Here is a 15,276-nt window from a genome sequence, read left to right as displayed (position 1 = left end):
TAAAATGGGGATTAACCTAGTAAGTGCTTATCCAATAATAATAATGTTGGTATTTGTTAAGCGCTTACTATGCGGTAAGCCCTGTTCTGAGCGCTGGGGTAGATACGAGGTAATCAGATTGTTCCACGTGGGGCTCACGGTCTTCACCCCCATTTTAGAGATGAGGGAACTGAGGCACAGAGAAGTTCCCGGCTCCGCCACTTGTCAGCTGTGTGACCTTGGGCAAGTCACTTCACTTCTCTGTCCCTCAGTTCCCTCATCTGGAAAATGGGGATGAAGACTGTGAGCCCTAAGTGGGGCAACCTGATTACCTCGGATCTTCCCCAGCGCTTACGGACAAGTACACAGACAAGTGATGGAGCCGGGATTAGAACCCATGACCTCTGACTCCCAAGCCCGGGCTCTTTCCACTGAGCCACGCTGCTTCTACAACTCTAACTGCCTCCACCCAAAACAAAGAGCCCACAGTGTCCATAATATTGAATTTTGTAGGTGTGCGGAATGTGTATAGCTGATTGTCATGCATGATAGGCGTGGTCTGGTGGAAAGAACAAGGGTTTGGGAGTCACAGGACCTGGATTATAATCCTGGCTCTACCACTTTCCAGCTGTGTGACTTTAGACAAGTCACTTAGATGCTCTGTGCCTCAATTTCCTCATCTGTAAAATGGGGATTATACAATACCCATTCTCCCTCCAGAGAATGTGAGCCTTAGGTTGGATGGGGACTGTGTTTGCTCTCTGATTATCTTGTATCAGGTGTGATCCGGATCTCAGAACGGGACTCGGCGCTTAGAACGGCGCTCAGTGCTTAGAACAGTGCTTGGCACATAGTAAGCACTTAACAAATATCATTATTATTACCTAAAATCTCCCCTGCTCCTCTCTAGTCCCTCCTTTCTCCAACCCCTTCTTCAACTCTTCCTTCTTTCCCTGCAGTATCTCAACACTTTCACTTACGCCTCTGACTCCATCCTCCCACACCTTAACGAAACACAGCTCCTCCCCTCTTCCCTCCCTGACCGCTATCTTCAGCTGTTCACTCTCCAGTGGCTTCTTCCCACAGCTTTAAAACACGCTCATTTATTCCCTATATTAAAACAAAAATAACCTCCCTTAACTCCATGGCGACCTCCAGTTATCGCCTCATCCTTCCTCCTGCCATTCCTCTCCAAACTCCTCGGGCCAGTCGTCTACACCCACTGTTTTAAGTTCCTCTCGTCCAATTCTCTCCTGGACCTCCTCCGATCTGGCTTCCCCCCCTTTCGTTCCACCGAAACTGCCCTCCTAAAGATCACCAATGATCTCCTTCTTGCCAAATCCAACCGCCTACACCCCATCCTACTCCTCCTCAACTCCTCGGCTGCCTTCGACTCTGTCGGCCACCCCCTTCTCCTGGAGACATTATCTGGCCTCGACTTCGCCGACGCTTCCTTCCCCTGGGTCTCCTCACCTCTCCGGCCTTTCATTCTCAGTCTCCTCCGCGGACTCCTCCTCCCCCTCCCGTGCCCTAACTGTGGGGGTCCGTCAAGGGTCGGTTCTTGGTCTCCTTCTGTTCTCCATCTACACCCATTCTCTTGGAGAACTCATTCGCTCCCTTGAATTCAACTATCATCTCTATGTGGATGATTCCCAAATCCACATCTCCAGGCTCCACCTCTCTCCTTCTTCACAGTTATTCATCCCCTTCTGCCTTCAGGACATGGCTACTTGGGTGTCCCACTAACACCTCAAATTTAACACGTCCAAAACAGAACTCCTCGTCTTCCCACCCAAACCCTACCTCCCTCTGACTTTCCCATCACGGTAGACAGCACCACTGTAGACTTTCCCTGTTTCACAAGGAGTTACACTTGACTCATCTCATTCAAGCCACATATTTAATATCTGACCCATTTCTGTGATTTCATCCTTCACGACGACTCTAAAATCCACCTTTTCCTCTCCATCCTGCTATCACATGAATCCGAGCACCTCTCCTCTCCTGTCTTGATTACTGCATCAGCTTCCCGGCCAACCTCTCTGCCCTCTGTCTCTCCCCGCTTCAGTTCAGACACTGTTCTGCTGCCCGGATTATTCTGCTACGGATCCATTCGGTTCATGTCTCCCCACTCCTCAAGAACCTCCAGTGGTTGCCCATCCATCCCTGCGTCAAACAGAAAGTCCTTACGGTGGGCTATGAAACGCTCAATCCTTCCTTCCTTCCTTCCTTCCTTCCTTCCTTCCTTCCTTCCTTCCTTCCTTCCTTCCTTCCTTCCTTCCTTCCTTCCTTCCTTCCTTCCTTCCTTCCTTCCTTCCTTCCTTCCTTCCTTCCTTCCTTCCTTCCTTCCTTCCTTCCTTCCTTCCTTCCTTCCTTCCTTCCCTCCTTCCTTCCCTCCTTCCCTCCCTCCCTCCCTCCCTTCCTTCCATCTTCCCCTCTAGACTGTAAGCCTGTTATAGGCAGGGAACATGTCAACCAACTCTGTTATATTGTACTCTCTCCCAAGTGCTTAGTACAGTGCTCTGCACACAGTAAGTGCTCAATAAATATGATGGATCGATTAATTGATTGTATCCACCCAAGCCCTCAGTAGAGTCCTTGGCATGTATTTAGTGCTTAACAAATACTATTATTGTTATATTATTATGAATAATAATGATAAATTGTCAGTTTAAATGCAGCGGGGTTGGGAACGAATGACCACGGGCATCTTCTCAAGACTCATTATCACACTAAATATTGGTGAAAGAATAAAATTTTAAGAATTCCCATCTGCCAGATTGTTCCCATGTCATGGCAATCAATTTCCCCAGACTTTATCTCTGTCCTGTCAAAGAATCGCCCTCTTCTCTTTTCATTTTCCAACTTCCAATGTCTTAGCAATATCTCTATACAATTTGGTTTGGAAAATGACTTTGCTGTAAAAGTGACATTTTATATATATTCAGCTTAAGGCGACTAGCGATAAACACCCTCTGCCCTTCAACCTAGGAAGTCCACGGGGATTTTCCCTATCTTGCTGCGGGTCAGCTTTAAGAATAATAATGATGGTATTTGTTGAGGGCTTACTATGTGCCAAGCACCGTCCTAAGCGCTGGGCACCGTTCTACGAAGCCCTTCACTGTTCCCTGCCTCAGATCTGAGAGGTGGGTTGGATTCTTGGCGGAGGTGGCGTCGTTGGCAAATTTTATCCGGCCCGGTCTGCGAGGACAACTTCAGCCTCCTACTCGGCTCCTCGGAAAAAGCCAGGTTAGCCGAAGAGGCACAAGAAAACGAGAAAGAAGATGGCCTCTCCTCGTCCTTCCCACCTCTTCCCTCCTCCTCCCCACAACGTTCTGATAGGGCAGCTGCGGAGGTATAGACGAGTCCTATTTATACTTCATCCGGCCCAGCGAAAGTGTATTGGACAACGTATCGACTTCATCCAACAGAAATTGGATTCGGGGAGAAAAGAAAAAGGGAAAGAGTGAGTTGAACTTACAGGTTTTCCTACTGGGCCTATGAAGCCTTCTCTTCCAGTACGACCAGTGTATCCCTGTGAGGGGAAAAGAAGTAACAGAGTTCGATTTTAAACTGTGAAAATCTCTGTGGGAAAACACTGACGATTAAATGAGGGATCGGTTTTGTACTTTTACTACTCCAAAAGTGGGGAGAAATGGAGTGTCTTTAGTCCCCGAATTTGACACGTGTATTGTGAAATGCGTCTCCCCTCGTAAGAACAGGACAGATATAATGTATCGTCGCCGAATGCGCCTCCCAAACCATGGGGTTTGCCCGGGGCAGGCTGGGAGCGATGAAGTGATGCCATCAGCACTGCAGCTGGGCGAATTTTTCTCTGCCACACTCTTTCAGTGTGGTTCTGGGTTGAGAGACTATCCATCTATCAATGGTCAGTCAGCGGTATCTATTGAGCGCTTACCGTGGACTGAGCACTGTACTATAAGCACTTGAGCGAGTACAAGCAGCGTGGCTTAGTGGAAAGGGCCCGGGCTTGGGAGTCAGAGGTCGTGAGTTCTAATCCCGCCTCCACCACTGATCAGCTGCGTGACTCTGGGTAAGTCACTTCACTTCTCTGGGCCTCAGTGACCTCATCTGTAAAATGGGCATCATGACCGTGAGCCCCACGTGAGACACCCTGATTTCCCCGTATCTACCCCAGAGCTCAGAACGGTGTTCGGAACACAGTAAACGCTTCATACCACCATGATTGTTATTATTATTACAGTATAACAGAGTTGGTAGACATGTTCCCTGACCGCGACAAGTACCTAAGTGCTGTCGGCTTGGGGGTTTGCGGGGGGAAGCGTGTAACAATGAATAAAGGGAGGAATGAATAAAGGGAGCAAGTCAGTGTGATGCAGAAGGGAGTGGGAGAAGAGGAGAGGGGAGCTTAGTCAGGGAAGGCCTCTTGGAAACTATTGATTGCTGACAGTGTGAGGAGAACTATAATAATAATAATAATAATAATGTTGGTATTTGTTAAGCGCTTACTATGTGCAGAGCACTGTTCTAAGCACCGGGGGAGACACAGGGTGATCAGGTTGTCCCACGTGAGGCTCACAGTCTTCATCCCCATTTTCCAGATGAGGTAACCGAGGCCCAGAGAAGTGAAGCGACTTGCCCACAGTCACACAGCTGACATGTGGCAGAGGCGGGATTCGAGCCCATGAGCTCTGACTCCTAAGCCCGTACTCTTTTCCCTGAGCCACGCTGCTTAGAGTATAATAATGATGTTGGCATTTGTTAAGCGCTTACTACGTGCAGAGCACTGTTCTAAGCGCTGGGGTAGACACAGGGGAATCAGGTTGGCCCACGTGGGGCTCACTGTCTTCATCCCCACTGTACAGATGAGGTAACTGAGGCACAGAGAAGTGAGGTGATTTGCCCACAGTCACACAGCTGACAAGCAGATAATAAGCACTGTGTCCAACCTAATTAACTTGCATCTATCCCGGCTCTGAGAACAGTGTCTTATAGACAGTAGCCTTTAACAAATAACATTTTCAAAAAAAGAAGAGAGAGGATCGGCGGGGCATTATTCCGTTCAATTGCTTCAGTGGCAAGAGAGCAGGAGTTGTAGGGAAGAGGGGAGGAAAGGGAGGGAGGAAGAGGGGGAGGGAACTTCCAATTGAGTGCAAGCTTGTATGGGCTGAGAACGTGTCTCCCAACTCTGTTATACCCTACTCTCCCAAACTCTTAGTAATGCTCTGCACAGTGTTAAGCGCTCCGTAGATACGACTGATTGATTGCAGCCCCGAAGGACCTGATTTTGAAGATACGCTCTTGGGTTGTATGACATCGTTACCTCATCTATAAAATGGGGATTGAGATGGTGAGCCCCACGTGGGACAGGGACGATGCCCAATTTGAGTTGCTTGTATCCACCCCAGGGCTCAGTACAGTGCTTGGCACATAGTGAGCGCTTAGCAAATACCATAATTATTATTATTATATCCTGCTTCTCGTTAACTGATTGCAGGAGTGCAAGCTAAGCTGATAGAGGGCAGGGAATGTTTATGTCTATTGTTATATTGTACTCTTCCAAGCGCTTAGAACAGTGCTCTGTACATAGTAAGCGTTCAGTAGATACAACTGAATGAACGAATGAATGGCTTTGAAATCCAAATGACTGGGATTGAATATCTTCAGTGAAAAAATTCCTCGTTTTTTTTCGAATCTCTCATTTTGGAGAGATAAATACCCTTCGGACTCCCATCTAAATAGTAATTCTAATAAACAAAGGGGGGCAGTATGGTCTAATGGAAAGATCTGATTTCTAATTCCTGCTCTTCCACTGGCCTGTTGTATGACTTCAGACAATAATAATGTTGGTACTTGTTAAGTGCTTACTATGTGCAGAGCACTGTTCTAAGCGCCGGGGGAGATACAGGGTAATCAGGTTGCCTTATGTGGGGCTCACAGTCTTAATCCCCATTTTACAGAGGAGGTAACTGAGGCACAGAGAAGTGAAGTGACTTACCCACTGTCACACAGCTGACAAGTGGCAGAGCCGGGATTTGAACCCATGACCTCTGACTCCCAAGCCCGGGCTTTTTCCACTGAGCTGCTTCTCTAAGTCACCTGCCCTCTCTGTGCCTAAGTTTTCTTCTCTGTAAAATGGAGATAAGATACCCTCTAGACCGTAAACTCCTTGAGGGTAGGAATGGTGTCTACCGACGCAACTGGACTGGGTTTTCCCAAATGCTTAGTACAGTGCTCTGCACATAGTAAACCCTCAATAAATATGATTGATTGATTGAAAATACCTCTCTTCCTATCTCTGAAAATGTGACCCCAGGCTGAAACATGGATTGCCTCCCATCTGACTGTTTTCTTTACCCCAGGACTTAGTGCTGTGCATCACGCATAGTGAGGCCATCAGGGAAGTCCAAATTATTATAACAATACATAAAATTTAATCGTAGTTATTATAATTATAAAGATCAATAACTACCTCAGCAAACTTTTGATTCTAAAGAATTTCAAAATTGTGTTTGTCTGCCAAGGAGAGACAATTATAAGAGATTTTCATATCGTAAATGATTTTAGATATTCAATTCAATTGTATTTATTGAGCGCTTACTGTGTACAAAGCACTGTACTAAGCACTAAGGAGAGTACAGTATAACGATAGACAGACACATTCCCTCCCCACAACGAGCTTACATCCTCGGGGTTCATTAAATGAGAATTTACTATACAAACCAAGGGTCTATAGCCAATGTGAAACGAATCGAACGGAATTTCCCAAAATGAAAAATTAAAATTACACTTACCATTTGGCCATTAGGACCTTTAGGACCTAATATTCCAACTAAACCAACATCTCCATCGGGACCCTGGAAATACATTTTAAAAGACACGCAACAATCAAGTGGTTGACGAACACCGGCGTACGAAACAATGTCACTACTCCCGTTAGAAACGAGTTCTTCAGAGATAGATCGGGCAATAGTTTTTTTTGCTGTTTTTGAGGCTATTATTTTTATAAAAGAAAAGGTGCTAGGATCAGGTCAGTGAACGTATTTTTTAAGCTAGGAGGATTTCAAAGTCAAGTTCCATGGGAAATGGCGTGAGGTAGCACTTTTAACCAATTAGCATTAAAATGGATTCAACACGACATTTTCAACATCTTTTTTTCCTCCACATTCTAGAAGACCGGTAGAAAATATGCACACATACTTTCGGTCCCGGGAATCCTGGAAAACCCATCAAACCTTGATCACCAGGGTCCCCCTGCAATGCGAACAGACACACGACGGTTATCATTCCGCTCCGACGCTAACCGGTGGCTGGGACGTGGGCTGAGGGCAATAGCGAGTTCAAACACACCGGTTGCCCTCTCAGTCCAGGATCACCACGCAGTCCTTGATCTCCTGGTGCTCCGGGATGACCACGCTCACCTTGCTTCCCAGGGTGTCCCGGCAATCCTTGCTCACCCTGCAGACCAAGGGGGAACCTTATTTAGTCCTATTAACGTCTGTCTCCCCGTACTAGTCTCTAAACTCATCGCGGGCAGGGACCGTGTCTACTATTCTACTGTACTCGCCCAAGTGCTTTAGTACAGTGCTCTGCACACAGTAAGTGCTCAATAAATACGACTGAATGAATGAATCCAAATCCACGACCAGTGTGACTCAAATAATATGGGCCAGTCACCACCTTGTGGATAATGAAGTTCAGCTATATTATACTCTGGGCTCCTTTGACGTAAACGTTTCCTCTTTCACTTGTCGTGAACTGACTTTCGGAATATAATCAAAGTCTTTTAAAATATCGAGAAGCCAGGTGGACTAGAGGATAGGGCACGGTCTGGATGTCATAAGGACCTGGGTTCTAATCCTGGCTCTGACACTTGTCTGCTGGGTGACCTTGGGCAGGTCATTTCACTTCTCGGGGGCCTCAGTTACCACATCTCTAAAACGGGGATTAAATTCATTCAATAGTATTTATTGAGCGCTTACTATGTGCAGAGCACTGTATGGAACTGAGGCACGGAGAAGTTAAGTGTCTTCTCTGTGACTCAGTTCCCTCATCTGTAAAATGGGGATTAAGACTGTGAGCCCCACGTGGGGCAACCTGATGACCCTGTATCTACCCCAGCGCTTAGACCAGTGCTCGGCACATAGTAAGCGCTTAACAGATACCAACATTATTATTATTAGAACAGTGCTCTGCACATAGTAAGCGCTTAACAAATACCAACATTATTATCTGTGAGGCCCAAGATGGACATGGATTGGGTCCAACCCGATTACCTTGTATCCAACTCAGTGCTTAGTACAGTGCCTGGTACGTAGTAAGAGCTTAACAAATACCCTAAAAAAAATCCAACCTGATACTTCTTAACTTTTCTAGACTGTAAATTCATCCTCTAGATTGTAAGCTCGCTGTAGGCAGGGGACGGGTCTGTTTACTGTTCTATTGTACTCTCCCCAGTGCTTAGTACAGTACTCTGCACACAGTAAGAGCTCAATAGATACAACTGACTGACTGACTGACTAAATTGGTTCGGGGGGAGGCTCAGAATTCTGTACACTGCCAAAGTCCCAAAGGGGAGAGAAGGAGCAGAATGGGTCGGTGGGATGTGGGACCATTGCGGCAGTTTCGGCCGGGATTATCGCGATGCTGTCGCTGGCTGAGAGAACTTGGCTTGCTTTAGATCTTATCCCCGATGCCTGCCAGGGCTAAAAACGGTGGTGGGGAGGGACCACTCTATCTGTTGCCGACTTGTTCATCCCAAGCGCTTAGTACGGTGCTCTGCACATAGTAAGCGCTCAATAAATACTATTGAATGAATGAACCACTGGTGGAAGATGGAGGCCCTGGCTCTACTAAGGTTTCCTCACCCCTCAAGAAACTCCAGGGGTTGCCCATCCACCTTTGCATCAAACAAAAACGCCGCACGGTTGGATTTAAAGCGCTCATTCACCTTGCCCCCTCTTACCTCACCTTGCTGCTCTCCAACCATAACCCAGCTCACACTTCGTTCCTCTAATGTTTAGCTTCTCTCTGGACCTCAGTCTCGTCTATCTCGCCACCGACCTCTCCCTTATAATCTGCCTCCGGCCTGGAACGCCTTCCCTCCTCATATCCGAGAGTCAATTTCTCTCCCGCACTTCAAAATCTTGTTGAGGGCACATCTCCTCCAAGAAGCCTTTCCTAACTAAGCCCTCTTCTTCTCTTCTCCCACTCCCTTCTGTGTCACCCAGATCTGCTCCCTTCATTCATCCCCCTTCCCAGCCCCATGGCCCTTATGTATATACATGTAATTTATTTTGTTATTAATTTGTTTATTTATAATAATGATGGTATTTGTTTAAGCGCTTACTATGTGCAAAGCACTGTTCTAAGCGCTGGGGAGGATACAAGATCATCAGGTAGTCCAACAGGGGTCACAGTTTTAATCCCCATTTTATAGTAATAATAATGTTGGTATTTGTTAAGTGCTTACTATGTGCCGAGCACTGTTCTAAGCGCCGGGGTAGACACGGGGGAATCGGGATGTCCCACGTGGGGCTCACAGTCTTAATCCCCATTTTCCAGATGAGGTCACTGAGGCCCAGAGAAGTTAAGTGACTTGACCAAAGCCACACAGCTGACGAGTGGCGGAGCCGGGATTCGAACCCATGACCTCTGACTCCTAAGCCCGGGCTCTTTCCACTGAGCCACGCTGCTTCTCTACTGATGTCTGTCTCTCCCTCCTCACTGTGGATAGGGAATGTGTCTGTTTATCGTTATAGCGTACTTTCCCAAGCTCTTAGTACAGTGCTTTGCACACAGTAAGCATTCAATGAATACGAACGAATAAATGCGTGAATGAACAATTTCCGGGCCCGGGGACTCGGTGCTGGCAGAGAGAGGGTGGCTACATGAGCCCAGGACTCCTGAGCCAGTTTTCTGGGAAGCCAAATCTCCTTCCCTCCTCCCTTTTCCACTCCACAGAGAGGGAGAACAGAGCCAACATGAGAGCCAGATAGAACGTGGGCCTGAGAGTTAGAAGGACCTGGGTTCTAATTCCACCTCTGAAGCAGGAAGCAGCGGGAAGCAGCGTGGCTCGGTGGAAAGAGCCCGGGCTTTGGAGTCAGAGGTCATGGGTTCGAACCCCGGCTCCGCCACTCGTCAGCTGTGTGACTTTGGGCAAGTCACTTAACTTCTCGGTGCCTCAGCGACCTCATCTGGAAAATGGGGATTAAGACTGTGAGCCCCACGTGGGACAACCTGATTCCCCCATGTCTACCCCGGCGCTTAGAACAGTGCTCGGCACATGGTAAGCGCTTAACAAATACCAACATTATCATTATCATTATTATTATTATTACTGGTCTGCTGTGTGACCTCGGACAAGTCACTTCACTTCTCTGTGCTGCAAAATGGAAACTAAGACCGTGAGCCCCATGAGGGCCCGTGTCCACCCCAATTTGTTTGTATCCACCCCAGCGCTTAATACAGTGCCTGGCGCACAGTAACTGCATAACAAATACCACAGTTATTATTGCTATTGTTATGAGATAATCATAATGATAATTGTGGCATTTGGTAAGCGCTTATTTGGTCCAACTACATTACTAAACGCTGGAGTCTTTTCCTGTTTTAAGCCGTTGAGTCATTTCCAACCCATAGCGACACCGCAGACACATCTGTCCCAGAAGGCCCCGCTCTCCCTCTGCAATCGTTCTGGTAGTGGATCCGTACAGTTTTCTTGGTAAAAATCTGGAAGTGGTTTACCATGCCCGCCTTCCCCGCAGGAAAACTGAGCCTCCACCCTCGACTCTCTTCCCTACTGCTGCTGCCCAGCATGGGTGAGTTTTGACCTGTAGGAGACCGCGTTCCACTCACTAGTCACCGGCCAAGCTACGAACGGAACGGACGGGCCCCTGCTTGACTCTCCCTTCCGTGGCCGAGACTGGTAGAGGACTGGAAACTCTTCAGGTGCCACCCTGAGAGGGGTAAATCCTGGAGTAGATCCAAGTTAATCAGCTCAGAGAGAGATGCAGACACATCCTGGAACTTTTAGGACCACCTCGCCGACATCAGGACCAGTAATAATAATAATGATGTTGGTATTTGTTAAGCACTTACTATGTGCAGAGCACTGTTCTAAGCGCTGGGGTAGGCCCGGGGGAATCAGGCTGTCCCACGTGGGGCTCACCGTCTTAATCCCCATTGTACAGATGAGGTAACTGAGGCCCGGAGAAGTGAAGTGACTTGCCCACAGTCACACAGCTGACGAGTGGCAGAGCCGGGATTCGAACCCATGACCTCTGACTCCAAAGCCCGGGCTCTTTTCACTGAGCCACGCTGCTGCTGGGCCGGCACTTTGCTGCATGACTCTTTCCCTTTGGCTACCGTTGCCTGCTGCTCTCCAGTAGCCCCCGTGACCGTCAGATCCCATCCGTCCCCCACCCGTCGACAACGGGACTCTAATGGGACCCAGTGGGCATCTCCCTGGTGTCAGGGCCGAACCCGTAGCACAGTGGATAGAGCACAGGCCTGGGAGTCAGAAGGTCACGCGTTCTAAATCTGACAGGGCCACTTCTCTGCCACATGACTTTAGGCAAATCACTTCACTTCTCTGGCTCTCAGTTACCTCCTCTGGAAAATGGGGATTGAGACCGTGAGCTCCACATGGGCAGGGACCGCGTCCAACCCGATTCGCTTGAATCCACTCCGGCGCTTAGTACAGTGCCTGGCGCGCGGTAAGGGATTAACAGATACCGTAATTATTATATTAACCCTCATTCTGTGTCTGTTCCTCTCAAGCTGGTTATCCGGTCCACGACTGCCCCAAAGATTTCAATTTTCAAATTGGCCGAAGCTGGCCTGGCGAGATGGCAGCCCTAAAAAACCTATCGGGGAAATCCACCTGCTGCTGAGTGAATTCTAACCTGAGACGAGCTCTTCGCCCCATCCCTAAGAAATCATTTAGGTGGCATTCTCTGTTATTGGTCCAAATAACCTGCTGCTTGTATTCAGGTTGGAAAGAACAGGATGTACTCCGGAGGAGATGGACCTTACGAAGTCTTTGAAAAATTCAGTCAACAAGTCCCTGAAACAGGACAAGATTACCTGTCTGGGGAGGCTTGAACGGATTACCGAGGATTAAATCACGAACTGTGTTTCCAGCCTCGGAGCACGCATCGCAAAGAGGATCAGCTAATGGCCTCTGGCACAGGCAGGCTGAGGTATTTCTTTCGGCCCCTCCCCGAACACGTTTTAAATCTTAAATTTATACAACCGAAGGAACAGTAATCGTATCCAGGCTATCTAGTTCTTTCCTTTCTAAAGCCACTTCGCTTCAAAGCGCCAGTAATATTCCAATCGTTGATCCTATTATCCCGTGATCTGACCATTAATTGTGCGAACAGTCGGAGTGGTCTGCGATTCTCATCAGATGGAACAAAACTGCAAAGTACCTTCAGTCCTGGGGCTCCGGTGTTCCCTGGCACACCGGATAATCCCTTCGCTCCCTGAGGCCCTGGAGATCCAGTCAGTCCGGCTCTTCCAGTGCTGCCTTTGTTGCCCTAAAAAGAGCACGCAACAAAAGGATTAAAACCGACAGTCCCTGGAACCGGTCCTAGTCGTCCCAAATCCCCCACTGGGGCAGCCCGACCACATATTTGTGTTTTCTTTTGCATGCAGTTGTGCCACAATCAGGAATGCGCGAATCAAAGCCGTATCAGGCCACAGTTCCTCCCTTTCTTTCACATTTCATTATTTCCTCTATCACCATGTGATCACCATCTTTTCATTTCTGAAGTTCTTCCCTTATTCGCATGAGTTCTTTTAAACGCAATTGAAAAATGACTTTCAGGAGGCAGAACTCACTCATGAATGCATCCCCGACTCGATTGAATCAATCAGCGAGCGTGCCCATTTCCAAATATCCATGTTTTGTCGACGTTTACAAGCAGGTCAGACTCTAAGGGCCATACGGTGATCGGCCTAACCCCTTTTTAAGAGATCATCCTGCCGTCGGTTCATTCGAAAGAGTCTTGTTCTGGGAATCAGGCTCTGACTTCAATCAATCAATCAAGCAAGCAAGCAAGCAATCAATGGTATTGAGTTCTCACTACAGGTAGAACTTTGTACAACTGAACTGCAACACTTCGGGGAGAACACAAGGATTCTTAGACCTGAACCTTATCCTCAGTGAGTTTCCAATCTGGTGGGGAATCAATTCATCAATGGTATCTATTGACTACTTACTGCGACTAGAGCAATGTACTAAGTGCTTGGGGATAACAATGTACGATATAACAAAATTGGTAGACATGTTTCCTGCCCACAATGAGCTTACAGTCTAGAGGGGAAAGAAACTAGACTGTAGTCTAGGCTGTAAGCTCCTCTGGTCTGTAAGTTCGTCGTGGGCAGGGAAGCTTCGGTTGGTCGTTATATTGTACTCTCCCAAGTGCTTAGTACAGCTCTCTGCACACAGTGAGTGCTCAGTAAATGCATCAAACCAATGATTGAGAAACACTGAGATAAATTCCTAGTAGTCCCCTAGTCGAGGAGGTTGACTAGTCACCGCTCTGCCAATAGCTGGTAATATAATAATTATGGTATTTGTTAAGCGCTTAACTGTTCTAAGCGCGTGGGTAGATACAAGCTAATGAGGTGGGACACAATCCAAGTCCTACGTGGGGCTCACGGTCTTAATCCCCATTCTACAGATGAGGTAATGAGGCACAGAGAAGTGAAATGACTCGCCCAAGTTCACACAGCAGACAGGTGGCGGGGCCGGGATTAGAACCCATGACCTTCTGACTCCCAGGCCTAGGCTCCATCCACTGTGCCATGCTACTTCTGGCAGTAAGCTGCACCTTTGGCCATTCACTGTACTCTGTTCCCCAGCGGGTATATGACCGGCAGGGCCCAGAGCGTGTGAGTGACACAGTGCAGGGCCTTAGGGCTCTAATTAATTCCTCTCGGTCCTCTAATCTCAGGACTGAGGCTCATCAGTTGTTCTTGATGGAGGTCTCCATTAATTTAAAGTATCGGTTTGTTACCATCTTAAAAATAGCGCCGTTGTATTTGGCAAAGAATGGCCTTCAGTATTCTCCGCCTCCCAAGAATCTGGACTGTTATAGAAGTCAGTCAGTCAGTCGTATCTATTGAGTGCTTACTGTGTGAACTTATTTATTGAGTGCTTTCTGCGGGAGAGCATGATGCAAGAAGAGACTGACACATTCCCTGCCTACAAAAGCTTACAGTCTCAGGCTGTTATTATGTTACAGGACCTTATTTTCCATTTGGTGTTTTCATTTCTCCAAAAAGGTTTTCATATGAATGATTCATATCTATACCTATCCATAATTGATTTTAATGTCTATCTCCTTCTCTAAACTATAAACACCTTACAGTGATGACAATACCCTATTTTTCATTTGGTGTTTTCATTTCTCCAAAAAGGCTTTCATATCAATGATTCATATCCATACCTATCCATAATTGATTTTAATGTCTATCTCTCTCTAGATTGTAAACACCTGGTGGGCAAAGAACAAGTTTACTTAGTCTTTTATATTGCATGTACTCTCCCAAGAGATTAGTTCAGTGCTCTGTACACAGTATGTGTTCAATAAATACCACCCTCATGTAGCCACCCTCACTCTGCCAGCACTGAGTCCCCGGGCATTTATTGAAAATAAATTAATTTTCCCCTCATGATAAAAGTTATTGTGTGTCAAGAACCGAACTAAGTACTGGGGCAGATACAACATAATGATAATTATACTGTGGTATTTGTTTAGTGCTTACTATGTGCCAGGCACTGTAATAAATTGGAGTGGGTACAGGAAAATCAGGTTAGACAGAGTCCCTGTCCCACGTGGGGCTCACTGTCTCAAACCCCATTTTACAGATGAGGGAACTGAGGCACAGAGAAGTGAAGTGACTTGCCCAACTTAACCAACATAACCAGGTTGGACACAGTGTCTGTACCAAATGAGCCTCCCAGGCTAGAAGGGAAAGTAAAAAAGCATCAAATCCTCATTTTACAGATGAGGAACCCAAAGCACAGAAAACTCAAGTTACTTGCTCAAGGTCACACCCTGCAGACAAGTGATAGAGCTGGGATTAGAACCCGGATCCTCTGTACTCTTTCTATTAGGCCTTGTTGCTTCACAAATCCCTGCAGAGGTAGGGAGAGACAGCTCTCTTAATTCACATTTAAAAGATGCAGTAACGGAGGCCCACAGGGATTAAGTGACTCGCCGGAGGCCAGACAGTAGGCCAAGGGCAGAACCAGGATTAGAACCCAGGTCTCCTGATTCCCAGCCCCCTGTCCTTTCCACT

The 15,276-nt window shown here is 47.3% G+C and overlaps 1 protein-coding gene across 2 annotated transcripts in view; it reads right to left on the bottom strand.

The window, feature by feature from the left end:
* The window catches only part of COL24A1 (collagen type XXIV alpha 1 chain), a 481,357-nt gene that overhangs the window by 46,676 nt on the left and 419,405 nt on the right, over positions 1-15,276 (bottom strand). For both annotated transcript variants that reach the window (XM_029063711.2, XM_029063709.2), the window contains exons 48-52: positions 12,396-12,503; positions 7,312-7,419; positions 7,162-7,215; positions 6,756-6,818; positions 3,461-3,514 (exon numbers count right to left, since the gene is read on the bottom strand). In XM_029063711.2, coding sequence (XP_028919544.1) covers positions 3,461-3,514; positions 6,756-6,818; positions 7,162-7,215; positions 7,312-7,419; positions 12,396-12,503 — 387 coding nt within the window. The remainder of the gene's footprint in view (positions 1-3,460; positions 3,515-6,755; positions 6,819-7,161; positions 7,216-7,311; positions 7,420-12,395; positions 12,504-15,276) is intronic.

This window comes from Ornithorhynchus anatinus, chromosome 4 (assembly GCF_004115215.2).
Source record: "Ornithorhynchus anatinus isolate Pmale09 chromosome 4, mOrnAna1.pri.v4, whole genome shotgun sequence".
Taxonomy (NCBI): domain Eukaryota; kingdom Metazoa; phylum Chordata; class Mammalia; order Monotremata; family Ornithorhynchidae; genus Ornithorhynchus; species Ornithorhynchus anatinus.
This window is presented reverse-complemented; position numbering and strand designations above follow the sequence as displayed.